The 22,317-nt window shown below is 37.0% G+C and overlaps 1 protein-coding gene across 1 annotated transcript; it reads left to right on the forward strand.

Moving 5' to 3' along the window:
- The first annotated feature begins 198 nt into the window (after nt 1-198).
- LOC127646462 (ubiquitin carboxyl-terminal hydrolase 4-like) lies at nt 199-21,583 on the forward strand. Its single transcript, XM_052130141.1, has 22 exons — nt 199-382; nt 1,563-1,690; nt 3,767-3,897; nt 4,487-4,613; nt 4,884-5,029; nt 5,148-5,209; nt 5,448-5,591; nt 6,177-6,294; nt 6,441-6,614; nt 6,717-6,875; nt 7,135-7,359; nt 7,445-7,528; nt 9,339-9,433; nt 9,530-9,712; nt 9,823-10,049; nt 13,217-13,441; nt 15,717-15,787; nt 15,861-15,976; nt 16,117-16,266; nt 18,745-18,848; nt 19,204-19,292; nt 19,725-21,583. The coding sequence occupies exons 1-22, from the start codon at nt 234-236 to the stop codon at nt 19,845-19,847; spliced, it is 3,030 nt and encodes a 1,009-aa protein (XP_051986101.1). The 5' UTR covers nt 199-233; the 3' UTR covers nt 19,848-21,583.
- The last annotated feature ends 734 nt before the right edge of the window (nt 21,584-22,317 follow it).

Raw genomic sequence — 22,317 nt, forward strand, 5'->3', positions numbered from 1 at the left:
GACTTCATTAAAACATCTGATGTTGTTTTTAAAATACTGAATGTGTAATATTTGTTTTAACTGGCCGCCCCACATCGTTTCAGATTAAATAATACCACGAAAGCGCTATTCACAAATGCATGTAAACAACTAGTTGAATTTGTTCAGCTTGATTGCGCGCTCCTTCCACCGCTGCGCGTCCCCTGAATATACTTCAGCGTGCCCGCGATTACTGCGGGTTCACTCGCTGCACGATGGCGGAGGGAGGCGGACCCGAATCGGGTAACGCTTCGGACCCTGACGAGAAGCCGGTGATCACACAGACGCCGGTACCGTCCACTGAAAGTCAAAAGCAGAGCATCGGGACGCTGCTGAAAACGCCACTTCGAAAAGGAGAAGAGTGGTAAGGGATTTTAAAGGAAGCCGTAGTGAACGCACGCGTTGTTGGCATCAGCTCAGGCCTACAGACGGAGAAACACCGGCTGCGCGAAATCCCTTCACCAGCCGGGGTTCTGAACAGCCACCCGCTCCGCTAACACCAAACTAGATCGCCCCCGTTATGATCGAACGAAGCTGTCTACACCACACAAGCGTGCGATTTACTACAATACGGATTATGTCGGCTAGGGAAAGCTGTCTAGTAGCTAGTTAGCACAGGTTAACCAATTTAGCCTCTGTTTTAGCCTCCGTTACACCAGTTATTCTGTTTAAATGTCTCCATCAGGAATAAGTAAACATGTCAGACGTTTACAGACACGTTAGTATTTGACGGGTTGTTAAATAAACCACAGTATTGTCGGTTATCAATTATCTGATAAGCTACATAAAGTAGCGTCAGGCATGTAAGGCACTTCATTAGCCGATGCTAGTTTAGCCAGGCTAGTTTGGGTTTCACTTTTTGAGTTCTGAGGCGCGAATTTCATTTGAGGTTAAATGAGGCTAATAACGAGGAAATTCGTACCTCTGAAGCTGTGGCAAAGTCAAAGCCACCAAGTCAGTTTTACTGTAAGGGAGTGCTTTGTCATGGCCACTGGATAACACCCAGTTACTATGTTGTTTGGTACCAGAAAATATTATACCACAAATAAACAATACTCCATGATATATTTGGTGTTAAGTGAGATTAAAGGCAAAACATTTATAACATCTCATGTTGTTGAATCAGTTAGTATAGGCAAGTGTGTCTGACTAGCTAGTCAAGTTTTATTTCGAAAGCAAGCTGAACTACAGAAAGTAAGGGTGGTAGCACACAATATTTTAACTTTCATTATAGACTTAAAATCATAAGACTTTTTGTTTATGGACCTTACTACTCATCTATCAGAGTGGGACTCATCAAAGCACTAAAATGTTGGAAATTACTAGAACGCTATATAGGGTAACTGTTGGTGCTAATAGCTTATGTCACTCTATTACAGTTTTGCCTTATGGCACTTTTTAATGTGCAATGTCTCTGACTAAGTTCCTATATTAGTAGATGGGTAACAGCACAATAGCTATTTGCTTTCAGGATTGCTCTGCATGTTCTCTGTCCTCTCCTCCCTGACATATTCACTCATCCACCTATTGTTCAACTTGTGTAGGTATTTGATTGACAGCCGGTGGTTCAAACAGTGGAAGAAGTATGTGGGCTTCGACAGCTGGGATATGTACAATGTTGGTGAGCACAATCTGTACCCTGGACCCATTGACAACTCTGGGCTCTTTTCAGGTAATGAATGTTGAGAACTGTGCCTCAACCTTTGTTTTACCACATTCTTGTAGATAGAGGTCGTATTGTGGAAATGACAAGCTATTAATAGGACTTTGGATGTAATGTGCTGGAAGCAATTTTATGAAAGATCTTCGATTGGCTTTTTAGAAAATGAACGCTTATATTTATAAACATCTGATTCAAAGCCGTGTGGCTAGTTTATATGAAAGAAAATTAAATTACTCACCTGTCGTTCTACACCTGCATGAATTTATTCCATGCAATACATAGATGTTGGGCAGATTTCATTACTTGGAAAAATATGCAATGAAAGTAAATGGTGACTGAGGCTACTTTCTGCCTAACATCTCCTTTTTTGTTCCATGGAAGACAAAGTAATACAGGTTTTGAACATTATAAGGGTAAGTTAATGACAGAATTTTAATATATACACTCGCGGCCTAAAGTTTGGATTAATGTACAGATTTTGCAGTTTCAGAAGGAAATTTGTACTTTAATTCACCAAAGTGGCTTTTAACTGATCACAAAGTATAGTCAGAACGTTACTAATGTAAAAAAAAAAAATTATTAAAAAAAAAACCCCATCACTTTTTAAAAAATAAAAAAGTAATTTTTGATAAAATCTAGATGGGACCCATTTCCAGCAGCCATCACCTTATCCTTAATTATTCATGCTAAATTGCTAATTTGGTACTAGAAAATCACTTGCCATTATATCAAACACTGTTTAAAGCTATTTTGTTTGTTAAATGAAGCTTATCATTGTCTTTGTGTTTGTTTTTGAGTTGCCACAGTATGCAAAATAATGTCATGTATTAAGGTCAATATTAGGTCAAAAATGGCAAAAAAGAATCGGCTGTCTCTAGAAACTCTTCAGTCAATAATTGTTTTGAGGAAGGAAGGATATATAATGCTTGAAATTGACAAAGATTTCATACAAAGGTGTTCACTACAGTCTTCAAAGACAAAGGACAACTGGCTCTAACAAGGACAGTAAGAGATGTGGAAGGCCCTGATACAACTGAACAAGAGGATAAGTGCATTGAGAAATTTACGCCTCGCATGTCCTCAGCTGACAGCTTAATTGAATTCTACCTTCCAACACCTGTTTCATCTACAACAGTAAAGAGAAGACTCAGGGGTGCAGACCTTAATGGAAGAATTGCAAAGGAAAAATACACTTTTGAATCAGAAAAACAAAAAGTTAGAGTGGGAAAAGAAACACAGACATCGGACAATAGATAACTGGAAAAGAGTGTTCTGGATCTTAACCCTATTGAGCTTTTGTGGGATCAGCTAGTGTCTAGCTGCTAGATTGTAAGGTGCGTGAGAAGTTCCTGACAAGCCAGCCACATCTATGCCAAGTGCTACAGGAAGCGTGGGGTGAAATGCCACCTGAGTATTAGGACATACTGACAGTTAGAATGCCAAAGATCTGCAAAGCTGACATTGCTGCATGTGGAGGATTTTTTTTTAAGATTTTTTTTTTCAAAATGTAATGTACACCTTCAGTTATACACTGCCTTGAAACGGTTGAAGTCTCATTGTTAAAAATCATATGTTTAATAGTGAAAGAGCATTTCCACATGCACAATGATAGAGAACTTATAGGATTGGGACTAAATAGCTTTGTGGCCACAAGAAAGCCAGTTGTTTGTGAGGTTAATAGGAAAAACCCACTTCAGTTTGCTAAGGACTGTGGAACAATGGAAAAAGGTCATGTGGTCTGTTGAGTCTAGATTTGCCCTATTACAAAGCAATGCGCATCAGGGTAAGAAGGGAAGCGATGTACCCGTCATGCATGGTGCCCACTGTACAAGCTTCTGGAGCTAGTGTCATGATCCGAGGTTGCTTCAGTTGGTCAGGTCTAGGCTCAAAAATATATTGATAAATTAACGTGCCAATCAATTATCTATATTTTATGACATCCCTAAAAATAATCAACAATGATTTTAAGTTGTGTTGCAGCACATAATCTCCTAGCCAAGTATTGCCAAATTTGATAGATGATTCTGCTGAATGGCGTTAATTGTGTGTTGTTTTTTATTTTTATTGATCTTTGCTCTGTTACAGATCATGAAGCCCAGACGCTGAAAGAACATCTCATAGATGAATTAGACTATGTGTTGATGCCTACAGAGGCCTGGAATACACTGGTCAGCTGGTATGGCTGTTTGGATGGTCAGAAGCCCATCATTAGAAAGGTTACACCCCTTTTTACTTATGTGAAATGCAGCATAGATTTTATATTGAGTGTTAAAGCAGATTTGAGATTATAATGATGAGCACTGTAAAATGCTTTTCATATTGTCTTTGTCGTAAAGCCTCGCATCAGTTTTCCATTCTTGGAGATGCCAGTAATCACCAATTTAAATGAGCGTGATAATTTTATGTGATAAATGCAAGTGGTTGACTGAAATTGTTTTTTTGATAGCTGATACTAATATTTAGACAGCATTGTGGCCGATGACCATGTGGGTAATGCAATTAATTGATAGCAAATAAGATGTACACAAAATTGCTGAATTTAAATTAACTGTTCGTTCTTTATTATTAAAATTAATTTTTATATTTAAAATTTTAGTACTGTGCACTATTGACAAGGCTTTTGGTTTTGAAAATGATATATCGGCCTATCATTTCTAATTGTGTTGAAAAGTTACATAAGAGAAGGTTTACGAATATGTAAAAGTTTTCATATTGAGACGCTGACTGCTTAGTTTGGAAAGCCTTCTGTTGTCTTTTTCCTGCAATTGCCATTTCTTAATGATTGTTTATTTAAATGTTTTGCAGGTGGTTGAGCATGGGATGTTTGTGAAGCATTGTAAAGTGGAAGTGTATTTGCTTGAGCTGAACTTGTGTGAAAATGACAACATGGAGAAAGTCGTCACCCGCCATTTCAGCAAAGCAGACACTATAGGTGTGACATGTTTACATGTAAAATGTACACACTTTCCAGAAAAAAAAAATAGATATATAGATCAAAATCCAAGTTTTACTCTACTTTTTGCACTGTAACAACCATTAAGTAGAATTTAGACCGTTAAAAGAAAGACTAGGTAATGAAAGATGCTAATTAATTTTAAGCGTTTGTTGCTATTATCAGAATCTCTTGTTCTAAGACCTTTAAATTTTAAATGGCTCCAACATATTTTGTTCACCTCCATTGCTCTCTTTTTTCCCCTCATAGATACTATTGAGAAGGAGATGAGGTCTTTATTTGACATCCCATCAGAAAGAGAAACTCGACTCTGGAATAAATATATGAGTAACACTTATGAACAACTTAACAAGCTTGACAGCACTGTACAGGATGTAGGGCTTTTTCAGGGCCAGGTAAAACAATGTACTACATTCCATTCCAGTTTTGGTTTGATTTTAGACTGATTGAAATTCAGGACTGGTTTTATGAGTTCACAACATGAATGTCATCTCACTGATATTTTCCCCAAAGGTGCTTGTTATCGAGAAGAAGAATGAGGATGGCACATGGCCCAGACAGAACAGCCATTCCAAGTAAGCACATGCCTTTAAGGCCTTTCTCACACCTAAATGATCTTTAACACTTATAAATAGCTTATCTGGAAATTATGACCTGATGGTACCATTGCTGCCAACATTAACTTTTCCATTTGTTTGTAAAGGTGTTTTCTTGCATATAAAGCCAAAAAAAAAATGTCACCCCTTAAGTGAATCAGTTACACTGTTATTATAACATTACCGGCACTAATCATCTTGTTTTGATTATTCCTAGGTCCAGTACTTCCACTTCACGTAATTATACAACCTCCCCCAAACTCTCCTCAAATTCGTCTGCCACCATTTCCTCCACAATAATAAATGGTGATAGCAATAGCAACTCTGGCTACATGCTGAACAACAGTACTTCTGGGAACAGGTCAGCTCAAACAAGTATCTAAAGCTGATTGTTTCAACTCACACTTATACATAAACTCACCTTTAACCAGCCCATCAGTTGAGTTCTATATTAATATGCCAAGTTGCTTGTCAACTGTAAACAAATAAACTGATAGCCTGATGTGCTATGCTACCTGGTTAAAGAATTGCTTATTGATTCTAATTAGTAATACATTTATCTATTTAATATTGATGACATATTGCTGTTGCCACTTAATTATGGCAGCAATAAGCCAATTGAGGCAGTGTGTTAGTGTTTTTACCACATTTAAGCTGGTTTTAGGACCAATTTAAGAACACCACTTATCCAGGGTAAAAATCAATGTAACACCCAGACTCTAGTGGCTTATTGCTTTAATCAACGTAATGGGTTTAGTTCCTTTTTGGAGATTTTTAAAAGGGAACTGAAACTAATTTTATTTCCATTTTTTTTTTTTTTGTCTGTCAGTTTTCTAGTGTTGTTCCCCAAGCAAACAAATGTTATGGTCCTACTGGTCTCAGTTGCCATGTTAACTGATCATAAATCCATCTTTGGGGACCATGCTAACCCACCTTACTTTTACAGATTGGGAAGTTACAACTCCTACAGCTCCTCCTACAGTTACAGAGATTCACCTGCTCAGCCAGGCCTCTGCGGTCTGAGTAACCTGGGCAACACCTGCTTCATGAACTCAGCTCTCCAGGTATGCAAACAAATACTCATTCTAACTTTCTTCTTGCTAAGATTTGAATCTTGATTCCATGTTACTGTTTAAATTCATTTAAATTGTTTATAGAGTGCATCTTGTTCTATTTAGACTGGTTTCTCAGTCCTTCTCTAATATTTCAGTGCCTGAGCAACACTCCCCCTCTGACGGAATATTTCCTCGAGGATTGCTATGAAGCAGAGATCAACCGGGAAAATCCATTAGGGATGCGAGGGGAGATTGCAGAGGCCTATGCAGATCTGGTCAAACAGATGTGGCTTAGTCGGAGCAGTTATGTGGCTCCTCGCACTTTTAAAGTGAGTCTGTGAATGTGTCTTTTTATGGAAGTGTTGGCCATTCCTAATGCATGCCTTACATCTTAATCTAAATTTGAAACCTTTATCTTTCCTCTGACCCAGACACAGGTGGGTCGATTTGCCCCACAGTTCTCAGGGTACCAGCAACAAGACTCTCAGGAGCTGCTGGCCTTTCTGCTAGATGGCCTTCATGAGGACCTTAATCGTGTTAAGAAGAAGCCTTACCTAGCCCTAAGAGATGCTGAGGGTCGCCCTGATGAGGTAAACCTCAAACCTGAATGATCCCCCCTCATGTTTTGCTAAACCACTGAGCCAGTCCAGATCTTCTGCTGACTTTGACCATTCTTCTTAGTTTCATAAAGTAGTAATCATTCAGAATGATTGCAGTGATGATGACTTCATGTAAGGCTTAAAGAACTAAGACTGCTGATCTAGGACCCTCTTTGGTTCCCTCTTAAGGCCTTTCAAATATTCATTTGAAGAATGTAGCCCCTAATTTCTTGTGTCATTTTGTTTGTAGATTGTTGCTAAGGAAGCATGGGCGAACCACCGGTTACGGAATGATTCCATAATCGTGGACATCTTCCATGGCTTGTTCAAATCTACGCTGGTCTGCCCAGAGTGCTTCAAAGTTTCTGTCACCTTTGACCCCTTCTGCTACCTCACACTGCCCCTGCCCATGAAGAAAGACCGCACTATGGAGGTGTTTCTGGTTCGCACTGACCCGCAGTTCAGACCCATGCAAGTAAGAATCGTTTCCCTGAAAAACTGATACAGGTTTTAGTCCAGAATTGGAACTAAAAGGTCCTTTTTATACGTATTTTTTCCAGTTTCGTGTAGTGGTTCCCAAAATGGGTGTAGTAGCAGACCTGTGCAGTGCTTTGGCCAAACTATCTGGAGTTCCTTCAGAGAATGTAAGACTTTAACTGCACCCAACATTCCACCTAACAATCCATATCTCCATTATTTAAGATTGACTGTGAATTTGATTAAAGGGCAAGTTCACCCAAAAATAAATAGCCATTTATTCATTCTCATGTTGTTCCAAACATGAAACTGAATGGGGACGGATGCTGTCTAGCTCAAGAAAAGACAAAGTTAATATACGCAGGGTTGGGCTGTAACGGAATGCATGTAACTTCATTACGTATTCAGAATACAAAAATATCATTTTCGGAACGAATTAGTTTTCAGATTCAGAGTAGTTATTTTTGTAAAATTTTGTGAGAATACTTCCCTCATAATAACCACAAAATTAATCTAAAGACGTTTGCATGTTGAATATCTGGGAACCGTGCTGGCACATTATTGCCTTAACAATCAGTGTGCTGTCAGCTGTGCACCAGTATCAATACAGCTGGCAAAGTGTTTTTCACAAAAATAACATTAGAACCCATGATACACTTTCTCGTTAATGTAATTGCTTTGTAAATGCAGCAGCAGGTGTGGCTTCTGTGCTAGCTTTGCAGTGTTAAGACTGCTCTCAATAATCATTTGGTGAGTAATAGCAGTAATAAAAAACAATATGAAGAAGTAAAATATGTGACAAAGTACTGCTAAGACTGGGAGGGGGAAAAGGACTTTTCTGTTTTGAGGTTTTCGACAACAGAAAAACCTTGTGAATGGCTACTGTACATTGTGTGACATCTAGATGTATGGGCGGCTAGTTCATTGGCACGTATTGTAACATACAGGCATTTTAATAATTGAATATCTCATACAAGGTTTAAAAAATAATAATAATTATATTCTGGTTCCTGTAGCTCAACTGGTTCTAGCAACACCAAGATCATGTGTTAATTTCCCAGGGAACACAGAAATTGAAATAAATTGAATGAATACCTTGAATGTACGTAAGTCACAAAACTAAAACGAGTAAAATAATTAGAACACCCAAAAATAAAGTGTCAGTAGTAAAAGAGATTGAAATGCACATTTGACTGTACAGCATTGATTTTGAGCTTGGGATGCAGATGAAAATAATGATATTAACAACAGTAACAGCTGTGGGGAAAAATAAGTGCTTAATTTTTATATGCTAAATTGTAATATTCTGACAATGTGGATAAGCTGGTTCTTTACAGATTCAATTCATCAAACTACAGGAATCTCTTGGAATTTCTGAAGTCAAACAAAACAACTTACATTTTCCTACAATCAGAGAGATTTACAAGAGTACAGATAAACACTGATAGCTTGGCCAGTAATTATGAAAATGCACCATAGATCTTCCATAATAGCCATAGTTTTAACAATGTTATTTGTGATAGTTCATGGTAACCATAGCTAAAACCCTGCATGGCTCCTCACTACCATGGTTAGTAACTATGGTTTCTATATAAAGAAGTCTAAATGCATTTAGAAAGGTTTTTCTGGCACAACTACCATGTACAGTTAGTTTGCAGTAAATCCATGATAAAGTTTTGTAAGCTTTGTGATCTAAGAATTGAAAAGCCTTCTAATTTCTTTGTCAGTGCTTTGGCATGTTACACTTTGGTATGGACCTGGAATATAGCGCATGAGTTTGTCCTCCTCCATTCACAAAAGAGCAGTATGGACTTTCTGGTTTCTCTTTTTGAAAAAGATGGGGGGAAAAAAAAAAATTACAGCTTTAGAACATGTCAAATAAACTTTTGGGGTGAACTATCCCTTTAACTTGGCGACATAATGTGCTTAAATGTGTTTTAGAAATCAATTGAAATGAATTGTTCTTATCTCCGCTAGATGGTTGTGGCAGATGTTTACAATCACAGATTTCATAAAATCTACAAACGCGATGATGGTCTCAACCAGATTACGGAGAAGGACGACATCTTTGTGCAAGTCATCTTTTCTGTTTATATTCAGTATTTTTTGCTTCTGCAGGTGAGTTGTTTGTTTTGAGTGGTGTTTTACTTGTTTTGTCTTTGTTATAGTTATGAAGTGTTAGAGGAGGATAGTGAGAGGATGAATCTGCCAGTGTACTTCAGAGAGAGGCATTCTAAGCACAGCGGAGGCTCTTCTGGCGCAATGCTTTTCGGTCAGCCTCTTCTTATAACCGTCCCACGCCACAACCTCACCGTTGATACCCTATATGATCGTGTGCTGGAAAGGATCGGGTTGGTGTAGCAATTTGTTCGGTGCTCAGAGTTTATCAATCATATCTAGACAAACACTGTCCTGTCATTTAAACTTGATTGACCTTTTAATTTTATTTTTGTCATTTTAGACGTTACGTTAAACGTTCACAGGGTACCGTTTCAGAGAGCAGAGCGTCTGCCTCAGCTACATCCTCTAGCAGCAGCCAATCACCAGAATGCATAGCTTCAGTGTCCAGTCACAGCAAAGAGCTGAGTGGCTGCAGCAGTCCTGTTTTAGACGGAGCTTCCTGCAGTGCCACATCCAACAGCAGCAATCACTCTGGAACCTGTAATGGCCCCAATGGAGTTTGTGATGGTAAGACACTCAAATACATTTGTCGCAGTCAAATATAAATCAGGAGAAAATAGGCTGTGGCCAAAACCTAGTTAGGCATTATAGATACACTTTATTACTGATGACCCTTATGGAAGGTTTTCAGATAAATTCAAAAGCAAGCATCGCATGTATCCTTTGCAGAGAAAGCATTTCCACAATTCATTGTGAAGAGCTCAGCAAGGTTATTATAGTTTTGCATTTTCAAATCCGTTTTTATTTTATATCGTTTTCAAAGTTTTATTTAGTTTCATTCATGATTTTGTTAGTTTAAGTTTAGTTTTTATTTTGTAAACCTATGCATTTAATTTTTACAGAACACTTCCAGTGTGTAGACCAAAGCAAGACATTTAAATTTAAGCTTGGCAAATTTGACAATATACTTTCTGCAAATATTCAATGGTTTCGTTTTGCTTAGTTTACTTAGAATCAGCATACTTGTGCATAATAACAATAACACAATGGTTTGAGATTCAACAGTCCCAAAAAAGTGAGGATGGTGCTTTTAGTCCTTTGCAAAGGTAAACAGGCTGGAGTGGATGTGAAAAGTTCAAATTGTGAACTTCGTTAACGCATACCTGCCAAACTTGGGAAAATATTTAACGTTAGTAACATTAACCTAACATTATGTAATTTACAAGCTAGCTTACTTGTTCACCAAGCATTTAAGTTGGCAAAGTAACGTTAAGTTACATGGTCGGTGTGTCGCAGATTGTTAAACTTGACTTTTCATAGTACTGTATTTATAATTATTATTGCAGGCAAACCCATCACTGTAATGAGCAGAGCAGATCATGGCAGGATGGAAAAAAAAAAGTGCACATGCCGCATATATAATGTTACCTACAAATTTACCTGTGTGTATGTATGTGTGTGTGTGTGTGTGTGTGTGTGTGTGTGTTGATGTATGCGCCTTGCAGTTAAACATGACATCAGATTAGGAGGAACTGGCAGGGAGAGAGAGAGAAGCAGACCTAAAAAGAAGCGAGTCTATGCCCCTCAGAAGTTCCTCACAAAGTATCAGGAACTATGGCTGTGTCTCTGCCCCTCAAAATGCCAAATCATGCATTTTGCACATTGTGCAATTACAATTTTTACATTTGCCACCAAGGAGCTTCAGGTAATAATGTAGCTATACCTCTAGTTTCAAAGGCCTACATTCCTAGCAAATTATTTAATTGAATAAGCTTAATATTTTTCATTAGGCCTATATGATGTGTGCCTATACAAGTGGATTTAATTATGAGCACCTGAACAGAATTTTGGGTTTTATTAAGAATTGACAGTTTTTTACATCACAAAAAAAGTTTCTGGAAATACATGAAAATGAAAATATTTTTTACAATATACAAAATAAATTATTTCCATTTTTATTAAATAACTCTATGCAATTCACTTATGGTTATCAGTTTGTATAAGCACACATATCCTCACAAAGTATCAATGAAATATTAGTCATGAAAAAAAAATGGTTATAAGCAGGTGTACTTCAACTTTTGACTTTCACTGTATATTAAAATATAGCCCAGTGCAAGTGAGTAAAAGATTAAAATTTCTTAAGTATATATGATTGTTTTGTTTTCTTCATAGCCAATTTATATGTTTAATAACTTGCTATGGCGGTGGGTGGGGAATGTGCTGCAAAAAGTGCTGAAAAAGCATGTGAACTAAGCGTTGCACTATTGTTATACTCAAAATATTTTCCTACGGTTGGCTGGTCTGCAAATCAAAAGTATAAATGTTTGTATGAAAAGTTCAAATGATCTCAAATTTATGTTAAACATGAATTCTTGTTAAACTGTTAATGCTCACTGTACCGATGGGTGCGTCGTCACTTTTGTTTATATGTTTTACTGCATACGATATGATGCGTATCTAGGTATAATCTTGAAATCAGTGGTCGTCTGTTAAATATAGTTTATCCATTCAACCACAAAGCCAGAGGCTGCTGTGATCCAAATATGGACATGAAGAAAAAGTGTATCACATCAGAGAACACATGAACAGACTTCCTCATTCAGATCTATACATATAAACTCTGTGTAAAGCGAAAAAAATAATGTTTAGTCTATTGAAAGATGTCATGAATATATAGATGATTATGAAAATCTATGGTTTGTCAATATTTTCAATGTGATCGCTGGTATTTGTATTGGTTTATTGAACAGTTTTTATCTTTCACTGGACGCTGCATATTCTAGAAATATTATGCTTTATTCTATGAATGGAATCCACATGAAATCAGTAAAAAAAAAAGTTGTTATAGCAACTCGATGATGATTGAAAGATATTTGCATTAGATTGTGTATTGTTTACATGCACCAACACGCTAGTGCCTTTGCCATAGTATTACACCTGTTACCCCAGTATGCCAGCCATCGCCACAGTAGGACCTAAAGTATTCATCAAAGATTGTTGACATTTTATATGTTGTTTATTAAATAAAGACTTCCTACCAGTCATAATTCATGTCTGAGACGTCTTCATATACCAATCTTTCAGTATCAGCTTTACATGCCACAGCAGCATCTGCAGGTATTCACCTAAACAGCCCAATAGCGTATGTCACTGCGGCTCTGAAGATGAAAATATCGCAAACACGCACGCACTCACACGCACTCACGCTGGTCAGATTTTTCCACCATGTGATGAGAGCTTGTTGATTACAAAAAAAATATATATTTTTGAGAATTTTTATTTTAAGTTTAATAACTGCTGTTAGTTTTGTTCAGTTTTAGTTTTTCATTTATTTTGAAATTTATTTTATTTCAGTTTACGAAAATAACCTTGGAGCTCAGTGGGAAAAATCAAGAGAAATGTTGATTTAAAATTGTTTTAATTACAAAGGGACTATTTTATAAAATTTTTGCAAGTGTTAAGTATTTTTGTTTTTTGTCATTTGCTTGGCAACATGTTAACCTAATGCCAAACTGTTGAAATCAATTGGGTCTCCTGTGTGCTTTGAGTGTGGAGTGCTGTTTGTGTGATGCCTATGTGCAGCATTCTAATTCAGTTACTTATGAGGTTCCATTTCAGTTAGGTGCTCTGTTGCCTAGGCACCTCACTAGGTTGTGGAACAAAGCCTGTTTATTTGTTTCTCAAACTTTACCATGTTTTGCTTATACAATTGCCATTGTTCACACTTTCAGGTGAAGAGGAAGCCATGGACCACCAGGAGAGTCCAGAACCTGAAAACAGCCACTCAGACCCTGTGGATGGAGAGGAGGACTCTGAATCTGAGAATGGATCCAATAACAACAGTGGGAAATCTATTTCTTCCCGACCTAAACTCTTCTCTTTCAGCATGGTCAACTCCTATGGCACAGCCAACATCAGCTCTTTACCTTTTGACGGCAACCTTCTCAAACTCACAAGTAACTTATCTTTTTATATTCAATACAAGATAAAATTGATAACACCTGAGCACTACATATGAATAGCCATGTTTCCACTATCGGACCAAATGAGGGTGGGTCAGTTGAGTTCCCATTGTCACTTCTGGGGCTTCATTGTTACTCCTGGGCTTCCTCAGTGCCAAATGCCAAGCTCCCTGGGCCACTGATTACCCTTGGATTGAGGTGCAGTCAATGTCAAATAGGGCTGAAACGATTAGATGGCATTATCAACAACATCGACAATAAAACATTTTTACAAAAATGTTAGTTGTCGAATAGTTGTTTGATCTCATTTAACATAACATCAGATCATATGAAATTCTAATGATGATATGCGAGAGCAGCACTGTAGCTCGTGCCTGACTGAGGAGAGGAAGAATTACACTGTTTACAGTCCAGATGCACTCAACTTTCACAGCTTCAGATGATGTAGATCGCAAAGTATGAGGGATTATAATGTAAAAAAACAAAATAAGTAAATGCAAAAGCGCTCCCATTGTGTAATAAGTGGAGCTGAAGCAAAACTTGTGTGTTAAGGGTCTTTAAATATAACTGCATTTAAGATGTAACACCGGGGTGTTTCCTTTAATGTGTTATAGCTTTTATTAAAGTTAAAATAATATGAAAACAGATCATATGTATATTATACAGTAACTACAATCTCCGAAACTGGCATTTCTTTGTGCGGTTAGCGTCTCTTCAATGAGTTGCACGAATATCCCGATCTATGGGGAGAGATTGAAACCGCACCCGGCTGAGGCACACTCTGGGGCGGGGACGCTCCTCTCCCGAGTGTGCACGCTTAATGTAGCTAGATTATAACATGATGGCTCACGATTTATTGTATCATAATATATGTGTCACTGTGCATTTCTTATTGTGAAGAAAATTGGAAATATGCAGCTTTATTAATAAGCGAGAGTTAAAGATGGATTGAAGTGAACAGAAAGGTGAGAGAGGGTAGTCTTCGCACCATTATACACTGCAACAAAATACGTTCAGAGTATGTTAAATATAATATTAAAAATACAAATATTTTTAAATATATAAATATATCTTTTTTAAAGGATACGCCTGAAAAGCGGAATGTAAAATATTTAAACTTCCTTTTAGAGAATAGCTCTTGTACACAAGTATATTTTGTCTTTACTGCACTCACAGAAGTATAACCAAGTGAAAAAGTACTTGTATACAAAATAAATGCTTATTTACGATACGTGCTCTTAAAGCAAGTCTTAATATATTATGTTGCTTCAAGTAAATGTATTTGTTTTTAAGGATTTTTAGACAATGTTAAATGGATAAAAGACAAACACTTGATGATGATAGTATTTTCTGCAGTGCATTTCTTTACTGAATTAAACTTTATAAACTTTAAAAGTTTCCTTAATTCATTGAATGTCATTTAGAAGTATTTTTAAAAGGTGATTTTTTTTTTTTTCTCCTCATTAGTAAGCACATTTTACAGTTTAAGTCGGGGCACAAGCTGAATTAAGAGCTAATGATAATCATTGCAGTAATCGCTGAATAGTCGAATAATCGTTCTATTAATTGTTAGATTAATGGATTATCAAAATAATCATTAGTTGCAGGCCTAATGTCAAAGGCAGAGGCAGAGTTTTGCTGAGTCAAGGCTGAGGTTTCAGCACCAAGATGCTCATTTCCCAATTTTTTTTTTATATCTAGCCACCAGCTTGCCTCAACAGAGCAGTGGAGAATGGACAATCGTCTGTACTGGCCAGTAGATGAAATCAGGGCTCTTCTAAATATTTAGGCTGATGAAAATGTGCAACGTCAGACTGACTGTGTCTACCGAATGAAGATGTGATTAAGTATCTTGTCACTGAACTTGCTAAGTTGCATATCCAGCGCATAACGGTACAGGTTCAGGAAAAAAACGTACAAATTTGTGTTCATTTCGAGGGCTAGCTAGTTTCCAGAGTCTGATTCCTCCGCTTAAATTTCCTTCTTGCTTGTAAAATGGGCGGGGTGTGTGAAGTTGGCACCAGGGCGGTGTGTTATTTGTAAGGGAACACTGCAAGGCTATTGTCCCAATAGTGAGAAGGCAGATCGATTTTGGTGTTGAGATTTGAGGCTATTGGCTCAGGCTGACCAGTTGATCGCCCTCGCTTGCTATGGCCCGATAGTGAAAAAGCATTTATTGTGATTCTTTGCAAAGTGTTTCACATTCATTTTGTTCACAAAGAGAGAATGCATCCTTTTGATGAAAACTGATCAATGTCTATTTCTACAGTTCATTCTACAGTAGCCATTGACTGGGACTCAGACAATAAGAAACTGTGCTACGATGACCAGGAAGCTGAGGTAATGCTCACCAGTGCACTAAATAGCTTTTCACACTAGTGTCCTCAGACATTAATGTGAAGTCTTTCCCCAGGCCTATGACAAACATGAGAATGTGCTGCATGCACAGAAGAAGAAGACCACAGTAGCTTTACGAGAATGCATTGAGCTCTTCACCACAATGGAGACCTTAGGAGAGCATGACCCTTGGTGAGAACACACTCAAAACATTACACATTGCTTATTATCTTATACATTTAGGTTTGTTCAGATTGATCAAAGTATTAACAGTAGACTGCACTTGCAGTTTGAGTGGTAATGTGTATCTTCTCTGCTGTGCTCATCTGCAGGTATTGCCCCACATGTAAGAAGCACCAGCAGGCCACTAAGAAGTTTGACTTGTGGTCTCTTCCACGCATTCTTGTTGTGCATCTGAAACGGTTCTCTTACAACCGCTGCTGGAGAGACAAGCTTGACACTGTCGTGGACTTTCCCATTAGGTAAAGGTTATTTGCTGCTCTTTTTCTATCCCAAACAGATCTTCTTCTGATGTCTTGTAAACAAATAACTAGAACACTTACATTATTATCATCTAAGCCATCTACACTCAGTGTGTAACATTCGCTGATTATAATTGGAAGGTTTTGGTTCTGTTGGGTTTTATCACTCGCATCATATTTTTTTATGTTTAGAGTGGATGAACTCTTTAGCAACTGCATAACAATGCCCTGGAATTGTGGCAGCAAGTTTTGCACGGGCATGTTCCACACACGTTTTATGAAAAAAATCTGGTTTTGGTATGCTTATTAATTGGTTATGTTGAGTAACTGTATAAACAGTGCCCTCCATAAGTATTGGGACAGTGAGATACTTTTCATAATTTTGGCTCTGTACACCACCGCAATGGATTTAAAATGTAGCAATCAAAATGTGACTTGCATGCAGACTGTCAGCATTAAAGTGAAGTTATTTACATCAAGATTGGTTGAACGGTTTTGGAATTACAGCACGTTTTATATACAGACCACGCATTTTTAGGTGCACAAAAGTAATGGGACAAACTAACAGAATCATAAATAACATTCTTAATACTTAGTTGAAAATCCTTTGTAGTGAATGACTATCTGAAGTGTGGAATCCATGGACCTCACCAAATTGTTGGGTTTTCCCCTAGTGATCCTTTGTCTGGCTTTTACTGCAGCTGTCTTAAGTTGCTGCTTGTTTGTGGGTCTTTATTTCAGTTGTCTTCAGCAAGTGAAATGCATGGTCTGTTGATAAGCACCTTTATTTGCATTGACAGCTCTTTGGACCTCATAATGACAGTTTAGATCAATGGCTTCCAAATGCAAATTCCACATTTGGAATCGGCACCAGAACTTTTAACTGCTTAATGTTTTATTACATATCCTGGGAACCATCCACGAAACAGCTTTTCAGTTGATTTTGTAAACTTTTGAGCCCCTGAAAATGGGGTTGTAGGTAGGTAGGTAGCAATCTTGATCATTACATTAGGACTTAGAACTGAAGACTAAGGAACAAGAATGTGCAAAATGTTTATACATGTCCATGTACCTTGTAATGTGCTCTTGAGATCAGTTTTTATTTCTAGGAGCTAGGACCATCCTGAGCTGAGATATCGAGGTTTCCGTATACATCTGTATAGCCAAAATTTGTCATGCGCTATGACACAAAGATGGTTAAACCAAGTCAAATAAAAAAACTGGTGGTTTTGCAATACCAATACATAGAGGTATTCACTCCAATAAAAAAAAACTTTTTAGGAAAATTAAAAATGGTGAAGCAACATTTGTTGGACCACTTAACATGTGTTAACCCAATTACACTGTATGTGCATATGGAAAAGAACTCTAAATTTCCCACCAGATGGTGCCAAATTTACCAGAAAGGTTTTCATACTCTCATTCAGTAGGAAGCCAGCTATTGACTTAGAGGATGATGTAGAAATTTGTATTAGATGCAAGGGTTTTTCAGTATTAAGTACTGCGATTTGACTAGCATAGAAATCAAGAAACGACAAGAAATCTTTTTTGCAACAGTCTGTAAATTCATACTTCATTTGCTAAATGCCACATTTTGCCAACATGGATTTTTGTATGCACACATATAGTTTTTTCTTTTTGTCATATAATTGGAATGAGCTTTTTCAGCCCATTTGAAAGTGCTTTGGGTTACATTACTGAAGAGGAAACGGGAAAGAGAGCAGGGAGTTTTGCATGGAGTGTGGTGTCAGTTTCTGAGAAACCTGAGTCATAGACAATGCCATCCATTGTTCATTTTGGTGAATTGAGTACACTGATACAGAACTGGTGCCCAGAACTCCAGATTGGCATATTGATCTAGAAATTAGATTGAGTTGTAAAGTATAGGCATAACATTTCATCAGCTAGGGTTGCACAATTAGTCAGGTAAATAATTGAAATTACAAGTAAAGCTCCCACAATTAACTTGTGATAAGCGTAAATTACAGCGTTCCATTTCCTGGTGTTTTTTTCAACTTGTTACAACTTGTTTTTTTGCAGAAGTTGAGCATTGTAACCAATCATGAACATGTCTGTTGCTTGCTTTCTGTGTATTATTTATTCTAAACTTGAATAATGTGAAGATTGATTAATTAATAAAACTGTGACAAAGTAATCCTGAAACATAAATGTAATCTAATTTTGGACATGTAGACTACATAATAAATATGGCATGCAGATGCTCCACACAAAATAAATATTTTAATGTAAATTCCATCAAAATGACTCTCAGTTCGAATATCAAGGGAAATAAAATCTTCATAATTGTGAAGCCATGCCATCAACCATACTTTACTATTTTTTTGTGGATTCATCTCTGGACTATAGACTACCTAGACTTTAGTTTTCATGAAATATGTTGAATTAAACAGGATCCCAACTGGAGAAATGTATTGCTTACTAATATTAGTGGGGATTCATATGAACTATCTCACACAGGGACTTGACCATGTCAGAGTTTGTTTGTGACCCCAAAGCTGACCCATATGTCTATGACCTCATTGCTGTTTCCAACCATTATGGAGGAATGGGCGGAGGCCACTGTAAGTCACTCTTATTGCTTGCCTCACCTTTTTTTTTTTATAACCCTTTGGTAAAATCACAATCTTATTAGTCTTGTTTCCTTTTCTTATCTTGCTGTTCGAGTCATTTCATTAGTTTGCCTGCTGACTGCTTGTGACAACAGCCGTTATTATTCTTGTCACACTCGTTTATTCTTCCTTGCAACTAAGTTAGATATCATATGTTTGATAGGTTTCTACAGAAACTGTTACACATTTACATATACAGTATGTCACTGTGCACCTTCCTGAAATTGTACCCAGAAATGATTTCTTTGCTTGGTTTTGATAAAGAAATTTCAGTAGTTAACAATAAACTCTCATTTCCTCTTTCCAGACACTGCATATGGCAAGAACAAGATGGATGGAAAATGGTATTACTTTGATGACAGCAGTGTGTCCGCTACCTCTGAGGATCAGATTGTGGTGAGACCCTTATCTCTTTACTTGCTTGTCTTTTTAGTTAAACAATACTTCCCAGAAGTCATACAATATTTCTGAGGTTAATGAATCACTCTTACACAATCTCCAAACTATTATGTCCTCTCCACAACAAATGAACTGGCTAGTGATCGACCGATATGGCTTTTTCAATGGCTGACATCTTGGAGATAAGGATGGCCAATATAATGCTTGTACATATAATAAGTATAAAATGTGCATTATCCGTTGGTAGATTTTCAAACTAGCATAAGGGGAAACTAACGTTTAAACCAATCGGCTAATGCCGATAATAGCAAAATGGCCAAACGTTGGCCAATACATTTGAAGAGTAATTGGTATAATCATTATTGGCTTGTACATTAAGTCAGAATTGACTGTTTTATTGAGTGCTGCATTTGTTCTTGTTCCCCACAGACTAAAGCGGCCTACGTGCTCTTTTACCAACGCAGAGACGCTGATACACCACCTAAATCCACCCCTTCTGCATCACTAGGTGGAGTTCCACAGTCCCTGGATGATCACATGGACACCAACTGAGTTTCTTTAATCTTTCAAGGACAGGCACTGAAACAAAAACTACATAAACATGAAACCAACAATGCATCAACGCACATCCCTGGCTACTTCAGTGACTATTAAAGGCTCACAAACAGGCCCTTTGTTTTTAGCTTTTTTTTTTATTTACTTTCACGCATGCATCTTTATCAAGAGCCCATAAAAGAATATTAATAATAAAGAGAATTTTAGTTTGAAGCGTGATATGAAAGACTTTGTTCTTGGACTTTGATGCCTGCTGATAATAAAATCTTGTTAAGTTTGTAATGAGGGTAAACCGGCAATATAACCTCCTTTTTGGACAACATGAATGTTATAAATACTGCATAGATTGGTTGTTGGGAGGGGGGAGGGGTGCCTAGAAACAGACTTGTGTGTGCAAAATTATGCTTTGGATTATGTTTGGATTTTGCTTCTTCCCACTTGGACTAGCTATCAGCATCTTTTAACATGTGCCTCCTGTGAAGAATAGATTCTCTGTGGATATATAATTAAGTGTGTGGTGATAAGCACAGAGATGCTCTTGGAGAAGCTTGCGATCTTAAAATATTGTCTCCATAGTTCATTTATCCTTTAACAAGCAAGCCACTGTTAGATGTCCCTAACAGCTCATTTACATCAACTAGATGTCTGTTTGATGTGTTTTTCATCTGGAAGACGCATCTGATCTTTTAAAGATGTTTAGCAGATTTTAACTAGATTTTGAAGAAAAGGTCTAAAACTGACATCTTTGAGATGTATGTGTGCGATCTGACATGAATTCCAGAGGGTGTTGAACTTAAATATTTCACTCTTAAGTTGTTTACTCTATGGAAGTCATAAAATGTTCTTTTGAATAAATTTTTTTGGGCTGCATTCCGATATATCCACACTAGCAGCCTTTATGCCCCAAAAACTGTGAAAAGGGGGCTTGTGTGTATGTATATGGTTATGAAAATGATAGGCAGAACAAATAAACCCAAGTTATGGTCACACATTAACTGCCCCAGAAAGTCTAGTTAGAATTTAATCTACAAGGAAGTTCCAAAATATCTCATTTCAGATCTGATGGCTAGTGCTTTGCAAAAATATGTCCAAATGAAACCAAGATGTTTGTCTCTTGTGGATGTTTTAAATGAACTTAAATTGCTTTAATCCAGACAGTAATATCGAGTCTCTGCTCGAAAGAGGTGCTAAATCTATGACACTTGGAACAGATGTGCGTTTATGATGAAGACTAACATAGAAACAACATGCTATCAGTACCTGGAAATGTAGATTGGCGTATCTACTAAAAGACATTGTAAGTGCTTCATACATGGAACAATGCTACACTGATCTAAAACTCTGTGTGTATGTGGTAAAACATGCAATTATTTCTTAATCTGCAAAATGGTGACTATATGGTTGTTTCCGGTGTTTACCTTTCCATGGTTTTTGCAGTCATTGACTGGTAAATCCACAATTGTTGATATTTATGTCAATGATGAATTAATTATTCAGCAAATAAATTCATATCCAGCTATGAAATTTAAGACACAAACTGAAGACTTACACAGGATGGCTCAATACAACTCAACGTCCTTTCAAACGTTTTGTCAAAAAAAAAAATTCATAGATGTAAGTTATCATTATCTGGGGAACAGTACATAGCTGTTTTGTGTTATATTTATCTTGCCAAGATGTGCAACACCAGATTTTAATCAAGCCTATTTGAATTGAAGATATAATAAAATGTGGAAGCTTGATTATAGGAAATGTTTTTTCTTGCTTTTAAAATATGTATTTATTCTCGGTTATAAGCGGTAGATCAACTTCACATATGCAACTTTATATTTCAGATGAATTACGGATATATTGACGACAATATACGACAGAACCAGCCAAATATATGGCCAGTGGCCACGCCTACTCATTATTATTATAATTTACTATGTTTTAAAATAATAAAGTTATTTAAACTATGAAAAAACAAGTGGAAATATAGGAAATATGTTGCGACCAAAAAAAAATGTCGATTCAAATTCTATCAAGAGTCAAACAATTCTATTTTTAACGTTCAATTAGAAAGTAGCCACCCTTTGTCTAGATTTACGTACAGTTTTACACACTCTTGATCTTAAGCCAACTTTTTATTTTTAGGTCTATTTTCGACTGGTACTGTAATTATGAGAATTTTTTGCAAAGTGCTGAAATTATTTAAATGCATAAGTGTATTAAATAGCGATGTTATTATCATTAAATCCACACTTCCGGTGGGCAAAAGCAGTATTTCCTTTTTTTAGTCTTTATATCACTTCTCAATTAAAAGCGTATGATTCTACATACTAATACTCTAGAAAAGTTAATTTTCCTAATTTTTGAAGCTATTGTTCAATTTGAACGTTAGGTCCAAACTGTATGCAAATGTGTTAATTGTTGCTTAGTCACTGCAGATGGAAATTCTACACTTTCCCACACACACTCCAGGGAT

Source organism: Xyrauchen texanus, chromosome 7 (assembly GCF_025860055.1).
Source record: "Xyrauchen texanus isolate HMW12.3.18 chromosome 7, RBS_HiC_50CHRs, whole genome shotgun sequence".
Taxonomy (NCBI): Eukaryota; Metazoa; Chordata; class Actinopteri; order Cypriniformes; family Catostomidae; genus Xyrauchen; species Xyrauchen texanus.

Bases quoted from the DNA above. Each gene is read 5' to 3' on its own strand.
- LOC127646462 (XM_052130141.1), top strand. From the start codon at position 234: ATGGCGGAGGGAGGCGGACCCGAATCGGGTAACGCTTCGGACCCTGAC. The intron at 16,267-18,744 runs GTAAAGGTTATT...TATCTCACACAG, and splicing joins GTCGTGGACTTTCCCATTAG to GGACTTGACCATGTCAGAGT. The intron at 18,849-19,203 runs GTAAGTCACTCT...TCCTCTTTCCAG, and splicing joins AGGAATGGGCGGAGGCCACT to ACACTGCATATGGCAAGAAC.